This window comes from Rhamphochromis longiceps, linkage group LG12 (assembly GCF_057381845.1).
Source record: "Rhamphochromis longiceps isolate RC_006_pf linkage group LG12, R_longiceps_female_GT1.1, whole genome shotgun sequence".
Classification (NCBI taxonomy): Eukaryota; Metazoa; Chordata; class Actinopteri; order Cichliformes; family Cichlidae; genus Rhamphochromis; species Rhamphochromis longiceps.
In genome coordinates, this window is record NC_140568.1 from 37,440,770 (window position 1) to 37,460,238 (window position 19,469).

Here is a 19,469-nt window from a genome sequence, read left to right on the forward strand (position 1 = left end):
TTGGGATCATTGTCCTGTTGCCTAACCTAGTTTCAGCCAGGCTTTAGCTGTCAGACAGGAGGCCTCAAATTTGCCGCTAAAATCAAAAACACAGATCCATCCTGGCTTGCAGTAGTAGTTCACAACTATGTTTTTGCTAATAAGCACAAGTGGCATGTACATGAGTGCAATCTTTGATTCTGAGAAGCAGCAAAGAGTTTTTGTCACTATTAAATTAACCAATATTCAGGTTTTGTTCTCAGTCTTAAATTCTGATCAATAAATTTGAGAAATTCAATATTTAGGCTTAATTTAAAATCTGAATATTTGAGCCAAATCCAAACTGCATCAACACAAAGATGAGCCTCATAGCTATACTGCTTCATCTTAGAAGTTTAAACAAAAGACATAAGACAGTGTAAACTTTACACTTTTATTTTTTTTGGAAATACACTAGAAATGTTTACAAAAGCACTGTAGAAACATCTGTGCAGTGTAAATTATCAAAAACTAAAAATGAATATTACTTTGAAATCATTTTGCACCTAACATGACAAGGGAGATTGTCATTTTCAGCAGCAAAACAAATTAGTATATCTATAAAGGAAGTGTCTGTTAGTGACTTCAGGATATTGAAATGGGGAAAAAAACAAAAACAAAAAACTGTAACAACAAAAAGGATGGTATGGCACTAGTGCTCATCCCTGAAGGAGGGCTTCATTCATCTAGATATGTTACACAATATCGCCGCTTTACTAGGTCAAGATAATCAGCCTTCCAGTAAAAATCACTCGTTTGACAGAAATAATTCATTATTCCACAAGCACAAGTTCTCATACTCATCAAACACAAACACCCAAAACTTAAACCACGCCCAACATCGTTACAGACTCTTTGTTCCCAGTATGGCATACTGGGCCATCTTTTATACCTAAGTGTTTTTCAGTGTGGGGAAGGGGAAAAAAAAAAAAAAAAAAAAAAAAAGGCTAAATACAAAATGAATTACTATATTACAATACTAATAAAAAAAAGAAAAGGAAAACAACATAAATATTGAAATATTCTGTGGCCACTTGCAAACATCCAGTTTATTTTACACAGCTTTGTATTGCTTTGTCTTATAATACTGAGATTTTTTTTTTTTTCTCTGCCCACAAAGAGCATTGATCACTTTTGTTTGTATCGCACTGGGTGAAAATAAAACTAATACCATTAAACATGAAAAATTTCCTTTTTTCCCCCCTCTCTTTACTCTTGCCTTGATGTAAAAGGCACATACACTCATTCAAGCTCCTGCAACAATGCTCAGATACTTTCACAAAAGTTGTGGCACATGTTTAAGGAAGGAGGGGAGGAAAAAAAAAAAAAAAAAAAAAAAAAAAAAGTAGGTTTTGTAACATTATCGCGGAGAGTAAACAGTGCCGGGGCAGATCTATAGGGGTTATCTTTGGTCAAGTTGGAATGAGCCAATGGGCTTAAAGGACCGGACTCAAAGGTCAGTATAGTACAGTGGAATGAGAGTGATGGGTCAAACACACAAACGCGATCCTCTGGATTAAGGTCTTTCAGGTTCAAGTCGATACATTTTTAAAAAGCTGAACAACGATGAACCGCGAGTTTGCACAGGGTGGAGGTCGCATGCGTGTGGACTTTTTTTTTTTCTTAAAGGCCTTGAGTGAATTGATTTCACTTCAGAATGAGACTTCAACACTGTTGGAAATATTTGCTTTTGTGAACTGATACCACTATCTGTCCATTGAGTCTATAGCGAGAAAGATGGTTAGTCTGACTCGGTGCCGAAACTGAAAATAAAGGGAAAAAGCTGGCATGCGAAGGATCCTGACATTTGCCGAATTATTTTAATTTTTTAAATTACTTTTGCAAGGTAAATCTTGGATACCACAAATTAAAGCTGGATACAGGTGTTTTATATACTAAATCAGCCCATCAGCATTGTAAGTGGTTACCTTGGACAACTTTTCTGGAGACTTAGAAGGCTACAGCTACTCAGAAAGCATGACCAAGAAAGATTACACAACTAAATAGCAACAAGCATGGATTATAACTAATGTGGCTTTTCTTCATTGGACAGCGCAGAAAGGACCAACTGAGGGCTTAAGTGCTCTTAGAGTAGATATTCAGTCTGTGTTATCTAAATAATGACCAAAATGGATCACCGTCTTAGAAATGCTGAATTGGTTTTGTTACTGCTGGAAAAGCAAGACAAGCTTTTTTCTGTTTCCTAGCTTCAAGCTAAGTTATGCTAACTGGCAGCAGGCCATAGTCTGAAAGGACAGAGTGGCATTTAAATGTTCACCAGAAAGCAAATGTGTGTCTTTTCCAAACTTGCATTAAAGGACTCTCGACCACAGTGTTATTAAACCCAAACTCCGACTCCGGCCCCCTTCCAGGTGACAATGAAGTGGCTCGGCCCTTTTGAGAACCTCCAGCGAACTGTCTGCTAATAAAACCCTCAAAGATACATGTGATATGGTCATATCACCTGCCAATAGAGGAAAGAGAGGTTACAAAATATCTGTACTCATAACTGTAACTGCTCTAATTCCAATAAATGGCAGCAAACTGTGCTCAGGTGTCAGAGGGTCGGTTAAAAAAAAAAAAAAAAAAAAAAAAAAGCCCCTGTGGTTCAACCCGAAATTTCATGTGAGCACATGTGGACCCCACATTCAGATACATGTTCATAGGTTATGGCATTTTTAGCAGCAATAACAAATACAAAAGTATATCAAAAAAAGAAGACACTCCTTGTGCTGAACACAAGTAACACAGAGGCATGGATGTCCGCTGTTCATTTACAACAACATCCATCAAAAACAATACTAGCCAGGACAAACTGTTGAAATGTTCTTAACATATGGACCACTTTGCATTGTCAGGACAAAACATGACAAAAAACACAAACAAAAAGACAAGAAGTGAAAATATACAGGGCACAATTTCCAGGCAAAGTGCAGGGAACTTTTCCACGCAGACAGTATTATGGCCTTAAATTCACTTCCCCACTGGCTTCCATCGCCTGTGGGCTGGAAGGCGTGCCTGACGTGAAACGTGAAATGTAAGACAGACAGTGATTCGAGCGCTGCGTGCCGAGTTTGCCTTCCGTGTCTATAGCTCCTTGGCAAACTGAATGAACAGCGAGTGGTCACGGCACACGACAGTGTCTTTGACAGATCAGCTGTAAATACATTTACATAACAGGACCAAAGGGGAAAAAAATACAACCCTCCCCCTCCCAAAAAACCCCCCAAAACGGTAGGCTTGTGTGAGGACTGGTTTTAGCAATCCAAATTGTGCTTTCTCTAATATGTAACAGTGTAGACGTGCAGGAGCGCGAACACCAGAGCAAGATTAGTGTCTTTCAGCACACCGAGAAGGACTGCTTGCTGGATTTGGTCAGAGGTATTTCATCAGTTCCCCTTTACATATGTACAAGATTTTTCCAGCTTATTTGAACGATGCACGAAAATAAAGAACACGCTGAACCATTGTAAGGCAGAAAACTGGTTCAAGACTCCCTCGTAAGTTCTGTGGGTGTTCATTTTTTCTTCCTTTTTGTTTTGAAGTGTTCAGTGATGCTCAGTGCCATTTGTCCTATCGGTTTTACAGCTAACGAGTGAAGGTCTCAACCGAGGACTCGGATATAGCTGACGTCTGAATAATTCCATTTTTAAACCAGTGTTTTTTCTTCTGGGAAAGACAAATAAAAATGAGTCAAGGAGGAAGCAATTACAAAAAAACCATTTCCGGTGTTTCACTTTATCACGCTTATGTTAGGGGGAAAAAAAATATTTGCACGTTGTCCATGAAAACAGGACACTGAAGTGTAAGATAAGGTCCACACACACACGTTCACTGACTGATACTAGAAGTCCTGTGTGTGTGTGTGTGTGTGTTCGTGTGTCTCTGTACTATTCCATTATCTTAGGAAAAAAGGCAAATGGTTTGGCTCAGTCTGTTCCACGTATAAAAGAAAATACCAGGCTAGGAAAACCGTCAAGTCTTCTGAGCTCAGACTTTACTCTGCAGGGATTTTCTAATCTGTTGGCTTAAAGTTTTCTCCTCGGACAACACTGACTGACAGGATAGAGAAGGAATGCGACAGTAGCAACACCCCCACTGTTGTTCGCGTGTATGCAAAATGCTCTGCGTGTCTTGTTAACCGTTAAATTTTTGCTCAGAAGGTCATGCATCAGAGTGCTAGAGTGACACCTATGTATGCTACCATGTTCCCTCAGAAGAATTACAGGAAATAAAGAAAGCCGCGTCCTGGCTGAGCCCACCCGGCCAGTCCCTTTATCTTTTAGGGCCAACCAGGACAGAAATGAGGATTAGAGTGCAGGGTTGTTGGTTGTGCTGCAGCAGGCATAGAGGGCCATGCTCAGCAGGTAGAGTGGAGGAGGACAGACAGTCTTAAGAAGGCTCAGTGAGAGGAGCAATGTCTTTGTTGACTAAACAATTACTGGGGTTTGTGTCCAACTGCTTTCCCCAACCCCCAAAGTGAAGTGAAAATGAGCCCACTGTTTATGCAACCCCCCCGCCCGCCCGTTATAACGTGAAACCCTCGTTCTGCTTCCTCAGCCCCCTTCCTGAGGGGATCCTCGATCAACACTTCTGTGCCTCCACTGGAGACATGGCAATGTAGGAACCGTTCTTCATTGGCTGGCTGGCCGGCGTCTCTGACGATTCGTCTGTTTTGTCGCTGACCGGAGTGTAGGCCGTGTCATCTTTCGCCGTCTGCGCGTGGAGAATCGAGGATAGACGTCGTCAGTACAAACAACAGAAGTGGCAAAAAGTCTGCTCATTAACATTAAAGATATGAATAAATGCTCTGAAATGTTTACACTACAATGCAAATGTGCACCAGTAGTACAAAAACAAGGCCACCACAGAAACATTAACTTAAATTAGGGATAATAATAATAATAATAATAATAATAATAATAATAATAATAATAATAATAACAATGACAACTACTGTGAGGTGAGAAAATGTCCCATAATGATAATTAAAATGATAACAATGAGAGATGGTGGATAACAAATTAAAAAGGAGAACAGAAAACAAGGCAAAACTGAAGACTTACAGCAAAAGAATGAAAAGCTTCAGCAAAATCAATACGTTTTACTTCATTCTAAAACAGAAAAGGAAAAAAGGGGGGTTACAGAAAATTAAAATTAGAACATGGTTAATACAACATTTCTTCACATTGCAATTAAGCATCAACATCCTCTTTGTGCCGACATATAAACTTGGATGCACATGCGCATGTTCAGGAACAGCTCTTGGAAATATTTGCTTTTGTAGATGAGACAGTGCTCGGCTTAGCACAGGGGTGCACAGCTGGCCTGGCTCCATCTCCAAATCTCTCAGATCATTTATATTGTGTAATCAAAAGCCAGAGAAGTAGGTGCCTGCAGGTAAATTTCTGCTTCTATTTTTTTCTGCTAAGCTAGGCAAGCTGTCCTCATGATTAAGTTTCATATGTGGCCACGCAGAGACGCACACAGTGGTATCAATCTCATTTAAGAGATTAGCAACAGAAGCAAATAGTTCTTCAAGCTATTCCTGTAACATGTAGCAGGCCTCCTTCTGCACACAGAATAGCAAACTGTAATAATCTGAGAGCTGGGGCTTCAAACTAGCAGTCCTGCACTGTTAGAGATAACAGGGGGAACATGTGTTGTACATCATCTCTAGGCTACTATCGTTCAATGAACTGCAGCTACTACGCTACATTCATGTCTGGTCTGACTGAAAGGAAATGTTGGACAACTTTTGCTTCCTGAATTCAAACATGCATCAGCTGTTAGGGAACGTTCAACAAGGGAAAAAAAAAAAAAAAAAAAAATCCCAACCCGCATCACGTGATCCATTCGTATTGTGGAAAACTGCTCATGCTGACTTTGCTGCACAGATATCATGCAATGTGTTAGTTAACATGCACGCAGCTGTGGGTTAAACTTGCAGCTCCTCAGGGTCAATGGTAGAGGAAGTTGTCCATGCAGGAACCAAATGATCAAAACTTTTAAGACTAGTGTTTACTGCAACTTATGACTAACGTCTAACTACCAGACTTAGTTATACTGTGAGATAATGTCAGTGGGCAGCAAACACACCTCAAAACAGAGTAACTATCATTACTGCAGATTAGTTCACGGCAGAATGTGGCAGTCCCTACCTTCTTCTGGCGGTTTCGGCAGAACAAGACGAGAAACACGAGCAGCAGGATGATGCCCAAGCCCACGATGAGGACGGGGAAGTTGGACACAAGAGTCACGATGAGGAGCAGTGACCTCATCTGGGCTGCTGACTCATCGTCAATAGTCGCCGTCTAGAGTTGTGAAAGATGACAGTACTGACTAAGCAGTTCACTCACGGTTAGTCAAACACGTTAAGCTGTGCTAAAAGATTAGATCCTCACCTCATTGACGAACATGATGGGGAAAATGGTCTCGGTGATGTTCTTCGTTTTGCTGCGGGGCAGAAAGACAAGCACGGCGAGGTCAGGGGGAGACATCTGGCTCAACATGTGGCTTCAACATGTGGCTGAAATGGTGTCACAGTGCATGTGGCAACAGTAAACAGTGGATCAGAGTTCAACAAAGCCTGACTTACGGAAAGCCTTGGACTCTCTTCAGAATGATGTTGAGCTGAGCTCTCTTACAGGCACGAATGGGAACTCCTGCCGTCTACAAAGAGGAGAGCAAAGACAAAAATTGGTGAAGAAGTTTAATTTTCTCTTTTTCTTTTAAGAAAAACTGCAGCAACAAGCATGAAAACCCCCGAAAAACTAAACAACAGAATTTAGAGGCCAAGTTAGACAGTATCAGAGAAATATGTGTTTATAATTCCCAAACTATGAGATACTTTAGCTATTGTTTGAAAACTTTCTTTTCCTTGTTTGGATTACTGTACGCATGATATCACATAGATATTCTTCTCCCCCCATCGTCAGAAGAATGCGATCGCTGTCGTCTTTCCATCTTTGTGTATTATTTGAATCTTTATTTAACCAGGAAGTGAAACTCTTAGCCACCAAGTCACAATGCTACCGCAAGTATGTGCTCTGAGCATTTCTCAGCAGAAACAAGGAGGGTGGTGGGACCATTCTGATGCAAAAGTAGATCACAAAAAAAAAAAAAAAAAAAAAAACCTAAATCTGTTATTTTAACATCACGTGCAATTTGAAAAGTGACTTGTGCAAACACTCAAGTAAAAGACTTAATTTAACTCACTCAATGTTAAAGTGATGCCCTGTTTATGTGGTAGGGATGATCAGTACAATAGCAATAACAATTCAGACTATTATAATAATAATAATAATAATAATAATAATAATAATAATAATAATAATAATAATAATAATATAGCTGAACATTATTATTATTATTATTTTTTCATAGGAGTGAAAAACAAAAAAATAATGTTGCATGCGTGTTGAGCACTGATCAGTAAAAATACTTACAATGAGCCGGACACAAAATAAAATGAAGTCCGAACAAAACCAAATAGAGGGATTAACCCCCCCCTCAAAAAAAAAAAAAAAAAAAAAAAATTTATAAAGCAACCACTCTAATTTGGAAGGACAGATTGAAGTCCATTACACACCCATTAGTCATGATAACAGCACTGAGTGTTCAACATACCGGCTGCAGATCAAGATACGTCTCATGCTCCTCCTTGTTGGGGTTAAGGCCATCAATGGCGTTGATGTAAGCGGGGTCAGCCTGATAAAAGTGTGGGAAGGACACCACGATGGGAGCGCCTTGAGGGAAACAAATCAGAGTCATATTTCTATCTAAAGATTAAAACAGCAAGGGTCAAGGAAAAAACGATAAAAGTAGTAACTTAAGATAACAGCCAGTGCTTTGTGTGACGGAAACATGCACTCGTGACTAAACGATATAATAGAAATGATAGCTAATGAATGTGTGTTTTAGGTTTTATTGAGCGTTGGTAATGATTAGCTGAGAACGCTGCTTTTCTTTAAAAACAAGAAAACTAATGTGATCAGTCGTTTAGCAAAGAAGACGTTACTCCTTAAAATGACGCATTAGCAAAACAGAAACACGAAGATGCTCTGTCATAGGAGTAAAGTATAAATAGTAGTTTTCATTTAGTCAATCAAAACGAAACTTTGATTTTTTTTTCCCCTTTTTTCTTTAAAACATATTTAGATTTTAGAAAGTGTTGAGCACTAAATATTTCTCCACATCAGATCAAAAAAAACATTTAGATGTGGTTTGAAATGCAGCATCCTCATCTTTTCGTCTTAGTCTGGACCCTCTGGCAGACAAAGTGTCAGTACAAGAAATGCTGGAAGAAAAGTCACGTTGGAAAGCCGAGTCTCCAATTATGGAGATGGGTCGGTGAAGTCTGCATGCACAAATCTTGAACACTTGCAGCATGGACAGTCTGTGCTAAAGATTTGATTTGAGAATTTAATCTCATTTGATTGTAGCCTAAACAAATTTCCTTTAATTATATTAATTCAACCTTTGAAAGCTGCTGTTTCTAAAAAAAAAAAAAAGAAAAAAGGTGGGTGCAGGTTGTAACTGTCACATCACTGCTACAGTGAATGTTTTTTTTCTTGTGGTTACAGCACTCAGTTTCAGGATGACACCACTTTGCATATCACAGCAGGCCTTGATGTTGATTTGCTGAAATGTCACACCACAACAGAGTTTCCTTTACATTTGAATTGCAGGAAGTGATGCCAACAGCCAATTGTGTTCGATTACGGCTGAGTTTAATCAGCAGCAGCCTAATATAAAACCATAAAACATTTCCTATTTAAGACTCTTACAGTGTGGATTTTTTCACTCAAATGTAATAAAACTATAAAAGTAATTAATCAAATGAACAAACAGGAAAGTTTAGAGGTTACGGTATAGCATCTTTCCTTAAAGCCCAGTTAAGATCATGTTATCAGAACAACTGTACTTCCCTTAATAACCACCATAAAATAGTTCAATATTTTAACTGTGCCGACTGCAATCTCAGTCGGCACAGTTAATTATTGAACCACTGAGTAAAATCTGGCCTGCTCAAACAGTGGGAATGTCAGATAGCAGCCAGGGCACAGGGTTGCTGAGTGGAAGGACCTTTTTTTTGAGGGGTGGGGGAAATGAGGAGAAAAACAAAAATGTGTCATGGGGCCAGTGTGTGGGGGAATTGGGTAATTGGGGCAAGGGAGAGGCTGACGGTGGGATGGCTCGGTGCTCCTACCTTCTCGACAAACGCTGACTTTAAGCACTCCGGTGCCGAGACAGTCACCAGCTGGCACACAGAAGCCCGCGTTGGCGGGGTTGTTTTTGGGGCTCATGAGGACGTCATTAGGGGGTGCAAAGCGGTACGCTTGAATCCCTTTCACCTCCACGTCTTCCACATAGGCTAAATGAATAGACCTGAGGAGAGAAAGAAAGCACTCATCACTTAAGGACTTCAGGATGGGTTTAATAAAGACCTCAAGTGCCATTCAAGAAGGAAATAGTTCTCTTTATATTTATAAATCTTCTAAACAGAATAAAGAATGACAACGCTCATTTCCTGTTCAATCTTGGCATGTCTGGGCCTAACTCTTTCCAACTGAGTTTCTACTGGATGCCTTCTCAGAAGTTGCCCTTATCAGTGTGTTTGTAAGCACACACTGTGCGACTCAGTTGGCATTTCCTTTCATTAACCTCGGTTGAAGTTCTTGTCCTCACCCCACCGGGTGCTTTGCCTGTAAACAAATTTAAAGCCACATAAGGATGCACACCTGCAGAGATCAGCAGCGAAGATGTAGAGCAACTCGTTCCTGTTTATCAGCGGGTGGAAAACTGCGCCATCGGTGCCGTTGATCATGTTGCTCTGATTGGATGACCACCACGACATTTCCCTGTTGATCAAGAAGAACCAGATATTAATTTGTACAAAAAAACAAACAAACAAGTATTAGTACTGCTCTAGTTTGCAATTCCACAAAAAAGCAAATATTAAAAGAAATTATACTCATTTAACCCCCCACCCCACCCCCCAATTCTCCCTCAGAATTATTTTGCAACTCGTTCTCAGCCTTCACCTTCTACAACAATACAATCTTCCTGAAAGCTGAAATAAACAGGGGAAACCCATAAATATTTCACATCTCTCACAGCTGAGAGACATTATGTTTTTGGCATTTGGCCTTACTCACATTTCCGGTATTATACGACAAGTGAATAGAAAGCAGGGAATTATCAAGGTCTCTCAAGCTGAAAAATCAAACTGCTGACTGCGATTACACCCATACCGCCACTGTGCTACAGAGTCACTACAACAGGAGCCATTTTGTACGAACAAGGAATTTCAGTATAGTTTGACCGTTTTTGTGTCAGAAACCGAGTATTTCTGTATTGCTTCATCAAAGTGAGTACTTTTTTCAGCACACACAGTACTCTAAACACACATTCAAAGTGCAAGGTTGATGTACATATCCAAATATCCATTTTGCAACCCCTCTCCCCCTAAAGCCAGGGAGCAAAGACTTTCCCCTCTGGACTTTCGGATGAACATTGCATAACGTAGTAAATGCTATTAAGGTGCGTGGAAGGAAGAGGAAGCCATTTGCCGGCTAGAAAGTGTTTCCTACCATTCAAGAAACAATGAAAATAAAAGAGTTTATATAAAGACAATTGAAAGTGGCCTGTATGAGTTTTTACCTCAGGCCGTTCCACGTGTCGATCTTCCCATAATCCAAGTAATTCTGCTCACCGGTGTGGAACACAAACTCTCCTTCATGGGTGCCGTTTTTCTGTTGAACAGACAATAAAACTGCTGTCAGCTGCTGTGATAGAAAACTGTGCGGGATGGTAAACAGATATTCTGCTGCTATAAGAACATCAGCAAAAAAATGTGATTCAGCTTTTGTATTTGTCAGCGCAACCACAAGTAACCAAGTGAAGATTAAACTTCAGTTTAAATCAATATTTTGAACAACAAACTGATCAGAAATCAGTTCAAACACAAAAAGGCCAAATACATAAATTTTCTGTTACCAAAAAAAACAAACAAACAAACAGACTAACAAATTAGTAATTGTCTTTAAGTCACTCTAAATGCTACACTCAGGATCACGTGGTTGTGGCGTCGCTAAGATGCGAACAATACTCTATAAACAGGAAATAAAAATGTCATCCATCAGCATGTGAGCATTCAGAATTTTCTTACATGACATTACCACAGACTTCCTCTTGTGTGACTAACCCCTAAGAACAAGAGAAACAAAAAAATCTCTGGAAACAACAAAGTGAGTAAAACTTAAATGGCAGCTGAGCTTACCTTCCACATTAGCCCAAAATATTCATCTACTTCAGGCTTCATGGAGTGGACTTTTGTGAGAAGAGGGTCTTTAAAGCCCCACAGAACCTCGTGCACAGTGCGGGTCATGAACAGTTCAATACCCAGGCTGTTTATGTACATGGAAACAATAGTTCGCAAGAAGAAGGAGTAGGAGTTCAGCTCGTTCATTATTGCCTAAGGAAGACGGACAAAGAGAACAATGCTACCATCAGAAGGCTGGAGGCAAAAGGTGAGAGTGCTCCCATCACACACAGTGGAAAAGATCACTGAGTCATTAGTTGCATCTTCCTTGGCCTGCTGCCTTCTGTTTATCCGTTCAAAAAAATGAAAATGCTACAATGAAAATTTTGGGAACATGCGTTTGGATGTCATCCAAAATCTATATGACCTTTCTGCTTCTAGTCATAGAAATCCATTCGCTCACCACAAACGGGATGTTGACAGTCCTGACGATGTCAACCTGTGGGTCTCCGACGGACTTCTCAGGCACAAAGACAAAAGTCTTTGGGTTCAAGGCGTAAACCTTGGTGCCATTTTCCAGGAAGGTTACATTTTCCCGTGGCCTGTACTCCCTGGTGTGGACAGGACATTTGTCAGTTATTCCAAGTTTCTTTTGTTTTGATTTCACACATCAAAATAACTTCAGATGAGTTTCCTTAAACAGGGCTTTTGCAAACATGGCTAAAATATTTCACTTTTCCAACATTACATATTACAGACGCATTTAAATTTCTTCACAAACTAACCTGTAAGTATAAGGTCCGATCTGTTTAACAGATGCCTTCCCACCTGCCATGAACACCTCTGGATTGGTGACGTTGAAGAAGTAATACTCCATATAAACAGGTGGAGGTGGATTCTTCCATGACTCGAACACTTGGCTCTTCTCTGTTAAAGTAATTTCCTATCAACAAAAGAAAAGAAAAAAAACATTCAAAAAACAGGAATAATATCTCCCAAAGCATGAAGTGATGAGAATGTTGCTGCGCTGCATTTGATATTAGGAGTGCTTTCTTTTTCTAGTCTCAAAGAGGGCCATCTGAAAGAACACACGGCACCTTTCAGCAAGGAGCTGGTGACGGGCCAACACCTCAAAACCCAGAGGGAAGCAGAGGAAAGTCCTTCACAGCTGAAAAACCATCAGCACAGCCAGCCAGTCTTAGCAAAAACTGAGCACAGTCTTCCAACTTCAGCAAGCCTAGGCAAGAATCTGACAGTGGGTTTTCAGTCCGCCCACGGTACTCGCATATTGGAATGAGAAAACATTGCACTTAGTGGCGTTAGCCATCATACTGGATGCAGGATGTCAGGTAAGATTTGTAGCCAAAATACAGAAAAACAAAATGACCACAAAAATGCTGAAAACAGCTTCAGACATTTCCCAGATTCTTTGGCTAAACTCCTATGGGAAAAAACCTAAACAAAAATGAAGGTCTCTAGTACATAAACCGTCTGTAAGATTAACCTGGACACCACATGGCTGAACATGAGGAACGGTAACAATTAACTTGAACTGCCAGCTGTAAAAAGAAAATTAAAGACCTTCAAGTATGTTGACCGTTCGTTGACCAGAAAAAACAAGAAAACACTTTTTTTCCCCTCCCATTCCTGCCAGTTTTCTAAACTTAGTGTGGAGAAACGACCCTCTTCCGTCTGTGTCTTTCATTCCTCAAATGATTTGTCGGCTGAGCGGTGCTCTTTAGAGATCCTATACATAGTCCTCTATGGCTTCTCACGGGCACTTACTGTTGTGAAACTATAGCTTAAGGTGTGGCTGCACTTCCTGTTTGGGTTAACATCTTGTTTTACTTAAAGCTATTGTTTTCCGAGCTTTGTTACATCAGTTCCTCTTTTCCTGCTTAAGAAAACCACATATCAGATTATCACAGGGGTCAGCTAAAATATCTACTTTGATCAAGTTAGACAACTGATTAAAGAGGGGAACATAAGATTAAAGCAAACTACAACTGAGTGAAAAAGACAAATTTAGCTGATTTAGTGTTGATGAGATTAAAGATTTTACCCTTTTTGTCTTCTGTTCATACCTGACTACAATCAGCAATTAGTTTCTTTGCCGATTAGTATTTATTCTGTGAAAAATAGTGCAATGTAAATTATTCAGAGACCGAAATTGTGAATAATTACTTTCAGCCTGACATCCCAGGCAGATGACTATCCAGTATGTGGAAGAACAGAACTTGAGGTACTTAAGAAGTGAGACTCTCTTGAGTTTTGAAGATCCTGTTTCTTAATTAAGAGCTCGAATAACACTGCATGAAGTGAGAAAGAGTGCTACCATCATAAGATGTGTCCACGCGCTAAACAACAAGCAAAAATGACCCAATTTGTTCCCTTTTAAAAGAAAGCGTCTCACTTTCGAAACAGGTTTGAGTCAACGTCGGGCTTTTTCTGTGTGACAGCCCGCATGGCTCCCTGTGTTTGCCAAACCTTGAACAAAGGTCTTTGGAAAGTCCTTCATGAAAGTTGTATTAACATAATTTATCTCCAGAAAAACCTTGAAATAAAAAATAAAATAAAAAAGATAGCCAAGGGACAAAGCAGGGAGGTTTTTCAGTGCACACAGACACACTGCGGTGGAATTTGCTAGTGGAAAAATTGAAATGAACTGGACCTTTGCCAAGCAACTTCAGGTACAACTAAGGTGTGGCATCACAAGCTCCTGCTTTGATCAGCAAAAGAAGAAAAACAAACATTGTAGGCATTGTGAAAATAAAAGCTTTTGTAAATTTCTCTTTGTGCTTCCACAATGTTGAAGCTTTAACATTTAAACTGTGCCACATTTTGAGTTTTACCAACACGACCTTGGTCTTGGAGGCTTTTATGCTACAGTGAAAACACAGCTGAGGAGTGGCGTGAGTGGGTGTTCTCTTCTTTTCAGTTTCGTCATCTGAGCTCAACGACTTGGGCTAGGCCAAGCCCGGAACAACAGCAAGGAATTAGGAGAGGTTGCTCCTAAACAAAAATCATACCCCTGGGGGCAAGACGTCTGTCAAATTCCTCACATGGCTTTTATGACTCTTCCTCCACATCCGACTTAACTCAAGAGTTTGTGCCTGGAGGTAACGCAGACTTGCCCCAAACACATCGGCTGCTTCTTATTACAAAGAGACGAATTTAAAGTCAGATTAGATAGATTTGTTTGGAGTTGGTTCAACGCGTACAAGACAGCCTAACTCAACGGGAAGACTGTGGTGAAAGAGGATTAGCTATGCTGTCATTTCATGTAATCGCCAGCCACATCAGAATTAGGTCCCCTGTTGATGAACTTTGACTAACTCTCTTAATTTGGGTCCCCTGGGATGGTGCCGTGACTGCGAATGAGAGAAAAAAATGCGACCCCGATTTAAATTTAACCCCAGGAAGGGGAAACCATGTCAGTGAGGCAGCTGTTATTGAGCCACCAACTTGAAACAAATAGAATGTTAAACCTTTCTGCTGAGCTGATTTTAGCCTTTTCCTCCTTAACATGAAGATGCAATTTTTTTTGAAGCAGGAAAGAAAAGGCAGAAAGGTTTTAAAGTACTGATGAGGATTTGCAGATGGCATTCAACACAATTTGTGTCAGTAAGAGGAATGTGAGGCATTTTAAAGGGCAGAGAGCAGCAGGTTTATCTGAGAGAGGGTGTCAACTGGCAGCACCCCTGCTCCATCACCCCATCCATGTCCTAAACTACAATAAAAAGCAGACATTCATGGTTCAGGCTGACCCACCCCTAATGCCCCACCAGTCCGCAAGCATGCAGACACTTAACTGCAAAAGTGCAATGGTGAAAGCAGGTTTTTGAAGCAAAAGCTGTTTCTGTCTAAATTTGAATCCAAATACAGTAAAACACAAATGTTTAGCCTGAGTTATTTCTCAAGTGAACGTTATTTTGTAAAATCACTACACAAAACTGAAACCCACTAAAATTAAGCATTTATGTTGAGTAATTTTTACCCAGATAAAATTGCACAAGAAAAATTTTGCTCACAGCAAAGACACAAAATAAAGCAGTGCTGCAATTTAAGAAATGTACAGGATTGGACTGCGTGCAGCTGTATTTTAAGGACCTACTTCACCAAAGAGCCAATTATCTTTGGCAAGATGTGAGGATTTATCAATCAAATAGATGCAGATTTGCCTGATTTATACAAGTTGGATGCTTGATTTTCAGAAAGAATGACAAGTTCTACAATATGCAAAGAGAGATATAGATCCACCACTCTCAGTCTCTCCTGCCCGCTCACTCGACTCCCTTCCCCCCATATCCCTCCAGACCTGCAGACCACCCCCCAAAACTAGATTTCTACTACTACTACTACTACTACTACTACTACTACTACTACCACCACTGATGATCCCTCTCAGAAACCTAACACCTGAAAAAGACAGTGCATGGTGCCTGTATGAATAGAAATGTGCCATCAGGTCATTGACTGGTACTGGAAAGGTTATGAAATGATATACTGATGATAGATTATATATTTCTCTCATTTCACCCAAAAATCAGCCGCATCTAATATAAGCAAACTGATGCAAAAAAACAAAAACAAAAAAAAAAACAAAAAAAAACCCCCAAAACTGTTCAAGGTAGCCAACAAATAAGAGGAATCATTATGAAATGAGATAAGGTCATGACAAGCTCACCTCATCATATTCCCCCTCACTGTGAGAGTTACAGGGGATTTCTACCTACAGCGGTCTTTGTGGAAAACGTTAAAACAAACCGAAACACGTTAAATGGCCTGTCTTAATTGAAGCTTGTAAAAAACAAAGTATAAGCCTCGGATCCTGCGGATTCGTGAAGGTGGGCAGGCTCTGGGTTCATCCCGCATCGCTGGAGGGACAGAATGCAGCAAAAAACAGCCCATAATAACGTGAACAGTTGAATCTATACAATTTACTCGGTCGTGTGACCCTGCATGTGCCATCACAGGTGAGATGCTGTAAGTGCATGATTGGCTACTGCAGACGAAACGCTAACATTTGAACCCCTCGTGTGTGACATATGTGAAGAGTGGCAAATGAACCGAAAACGTAAAGAAATCTTCTTTTTTAAGAGATTCAACTCACCTTTTTTAAGCGGCTGTGGATCATGGTTTGGAAGACTTGAGCCACGACCAGGGCGATTCCCACTATCAGGAGATGAGCGCAGATGAAGCCGGTGGCGTAAATGGCACAGGATCTCCGAGTCATGCTGCCGGGCGTCTTTTGCTGTCCTCTTGGCACACAGGAAAAAAAAGAAACGAAAACTTTTGGACGGTATTCTCCAAAAATCTTCAACTAGAGACGGCGAAGGGGAGGTGTGGGACGGTGTAACCCCAGTCTCGTGAGCAGCAGCTAGGGTTTAAACTTCTCTCTTAACGGCTCCGGCGTGAGCTCCAGTCAGGCAGAGGCGAGGTGGAAATATGTATCAAAAATGTTGGCACTTCTTCATTAAAATACCAGATACTACTAAAATCTGGTACCTAGAAAGAGAGAAAACGGAGCTGCTCGGAGGCGGTGATGAAATGAAACGGCAGCTCTCGGTACACCGGGACACAGAAAAGGAGCTGACCTCCTCCTCCCCTTGCTCTACGTATTAATGTACCCGGTCAGGCGACAGGCGAACAGCGTTGTTTGGGTAGGCTGCAGGGGCGGTGGGCGTGTGCAAAGAGAAAGAAACGGCGGTGATGATGTTTTTCTTACAAGACCGAAGTCACATAAAAACACAACAAAACACGTACACACCAAAAACAGTCTATTTTGTCTTTCTTTTTTATGTTTTTATATTTCTCTATATATCGATTTTTTTGTGCGTCTTTGCGCACACTTTGTTTGCTTTTGTTGTAGCCAGATGACCCCAGACAGCTTGTCTTTGAGTTAATGCTTAACAACTGTGATTATATTTTAAGTCACAGTGAAACACGAGCTGGCAGTAGTACACCCAGTGCTACCAGGGTTATGAATGATTTGGCAGCAGCGTGCACATCCACACGCCGCCGGTAGTGTGACACCCGGTGACTTTTTAACAAGCTTACTGGGACCGAGCTGCACCGCACATACTGGCGGTAACCGTTTTTGGGAAAAGTGACGTTGGGAAGGAAACACCTTCAGCTCGCTTCGTGGCACATCACATCAACTGTGCAGACAGCTAGGACCCGTTACTTTTTATACGGAGACCGCTAGCTCGCCTCATCTTACCTCCTTAAATACGAACCGCGTGGACATGAATAATGTCCCATTCAAGCAACCAACGATTGTTGACGCGAGCCCTTTGTCCGACCAGCACACGTTTTCATTGGTTATCGTCCTCCCGGACCACCGTCTCGAGACCACCCCCTCGAGGCGCTGATTGGTCAGACGCTGGTGAGTACGATGTTGAATTCATCGACTGATTTCTGGGCGGGGCTTCTATAAAGGGGGAACCGGACGATGTGACGCTCTCCGCCGGGAGGAAAGTGGATTCTCAGCGGCTTGTGAGGACACGGCTGAGCCCACGCATGATGCTGTGGAGAACAAGAAGAATGTGGAAGATTTATTGCTTGTATTGCACAGTTATCGTGAGGCAAAGTACGATTAAATACCGGCAAAAGTGTAATATTTTAGGTCTTGTATACAAGCAAAAACAGATCGTGTTGAAAAATTTATGTTTTTACTTTATTAACTACACTAAAAGCACGTATGAATGACCTTTATAGAGCACGTACAGGAAAGTACAGCTGTTTTCAAAACAAAACAATGAATAATGTTTGGTTTAGTTACATGCGGATATGCAAGAGCTGTAAAGCCTTGATTTCACACACACTGGGGCATCTAAATAGATCAGTGTATTTGTGTAGTTGGGAAATTATTTGAGTAGGAGCTTCCTGGATTCATATTGTTTTTTGTCTGAGGTTCTTCTTGTAAGTTATATATCTATATATAGAGACTTGAAAACGAACAATTAAAATGACTGGCATGCAAGCCATTGTCAGTTTTAACTTCCCGAGGAAACACATCAGTTTTGTTTGGTATTTTTTGTTTGTAGACATGTTTCATTAAACATAACAACACCAGGACTATACAAGTTGGGTTTTTTTTAATGATTTAAAAATGTGTTCCCTGAAGTTCCTTGTTTGTAAGTTTATTTGTGTAGTTTAACTAATTAAAAGTAATAAAATGTTTGAAAAAATAGCTGTGTGGAAGTAAAAAATTAAAGAGTTATTTCTTCATACCTCCTTCTTGATGCATAATGGATTATTGCCCATTTTATAAATGTGCAGGCCCACTTCATGCTTGTTCTAACAGTTAAGATGTTAGAGCTCGATAACCACCCATCATGAGAAGCTGTCCTGGCATGCTCTCTTGCTATTTACCTAATGTAGTACTGTTTACACTCTGTGATCAGCCTCGTACATGTGAAGTTTATTGTCACACCCTTTTTCTCTGAACAGGAATGTAAGGGGACCATGACATTATACTTATGCTTACGTGTGTGCAGTTCCACAAACAGGGTAATTGAGCAACTTTTCATCAAAAGGCCCTGAAGGCCTATTTTCTCAGTAAGCTCCTTCCAGTAAAGGCACACTACATGTACTGGTATTTTACAGAATACATTTTTAGTTGGTTTTACACAAGGTCATGTTGTTTTTAAGTATGCAGGGCTTTGCACCAATTACTATTTTTAAACATTCAAAATATGATGACATTTGTGGGGACACTGATCACTTTCCAGGGCCATGAACTTTGCAGCTGCACTTGAATAATTTGGGTCAGCACTTTAAAACCCTTTTCTACTGCTGTACATGTATTCACATGACATCTGTTCATGTGAATGCTGATTCTGTATGTATGTATGAATTAGTCCTGGAAGTAGGGACAGAGATAAACAGGTAGCACTTGTTGCAAAACAATGCCAGGAGGGTTGACTAATCTCACTTTAAATATGTTAAACTTTCAGCCATGTGTTATGACCAGATGAAATTCGTGAAAATAAGATTCTTCTCAACGTTTTCCTGAAGTTTTCTGTAGTTTTTCTAATGTTTGTCTTTTGGTATTTTACAACGTTCTTCTCAAAATGGACCTTGTGCTAGCAGAGTCTGTATGAAATGTGATGATGTTTTTAATCAGAAAAGGTCAGAGATGACATTTCTTTAGTATGAAAACAGCATGAGGCTGAAACAG

The 19,469-nt window shown here is 40.4% G+C and overlaps 2 protein-coding genes across 3 annotated transcripts in view; both read right to left on the minus strand.

The window, feature by feature from the left end:
• Window positions 1–939: 939 nt before the first annotated feature.
• On the minus strand, window positions 940–16,891 carry scarb2a (scavenger receptor class B, member 2a). Of its 2 annotated transcripts, XM_085426197.1 has the most exons (13): window positions 16,398–16,890; window positions 12,070–12,227; window positions 11,748–11,895; window positions 11,303–11,497; window positions 10,684–10,775; window positions 9,762–9,881; window positions 9,230–9,408; window positions 7,648–7,766; window positions 6,617–6,690; window positions 6,423–6,474; window positions 6,180–6,332; window positions 5,085–5,132; window positions 940–4,734 (listed from the first exon to the last, which is right to left on the minus strand). In XM_085426197.1, exons 1-13 carry the CDS (start codon window positions 16,518–16,520, stop codon window positions 4,603–4,605), a joined length of 1,593 nt encoding a protein of 530 aa, XP_085282323.1. In that variant the 5' UTR covers window positions 16,521–16,890; the 3' UTR covers window positions 940–4,602. The 2 variants fall into 2 exon arrangements, with proteins under 2 accessions (XP_085282323.1, XP_085282324.1); XM_085426198.1 differs by lacking the exon at window positions 5,085–5,132 and having other exon boundaries at window positions 16,398–16,891.
• LOC146657841 (uncharacterized) overlaps window positions 16,754–19,469 on the minus strand; it is a 31,664-nt gene continuing 28,948 nt past the window's right edge. Inside the window, exon 20 of the mRNA XM_085426196.1 lies at window positions 16,754–17,812. Within this exon, the coding sequence (XP_085282322.1) occupies window positions 17,663–17,812 (150 nt within the window). The 3' untranslated portion in view covers window positions 16,754–17,662. The remainder of the gene's footprint in view (window positions 17,813–19,469) is intronic.

Bases quoted from the DNA above. Each gene is read 5' to 3' on its own strand.
- scarb2a (XM_085426197.1), bottom strand. From the start codon at position 16,520: ATGACTCGGAGATCCTGTGCCATTTACGCCACCGGCTTCATCTGCGCT. The intron at 6,333-6,422 runs GTGAGGATCTAA...TCACAACTCTAG, and splicing joins CCATCATGTTCGTCAATGAG to ACGGCGACTATTGACGATGA. The intron at 4,735-5,084 runs GTAAGTCTTCAG...CTCCACGCGCAG, and splicing joins AAGCTTTTCATTCTTTTGCT to ACGGCGAAAGATGACACGGC.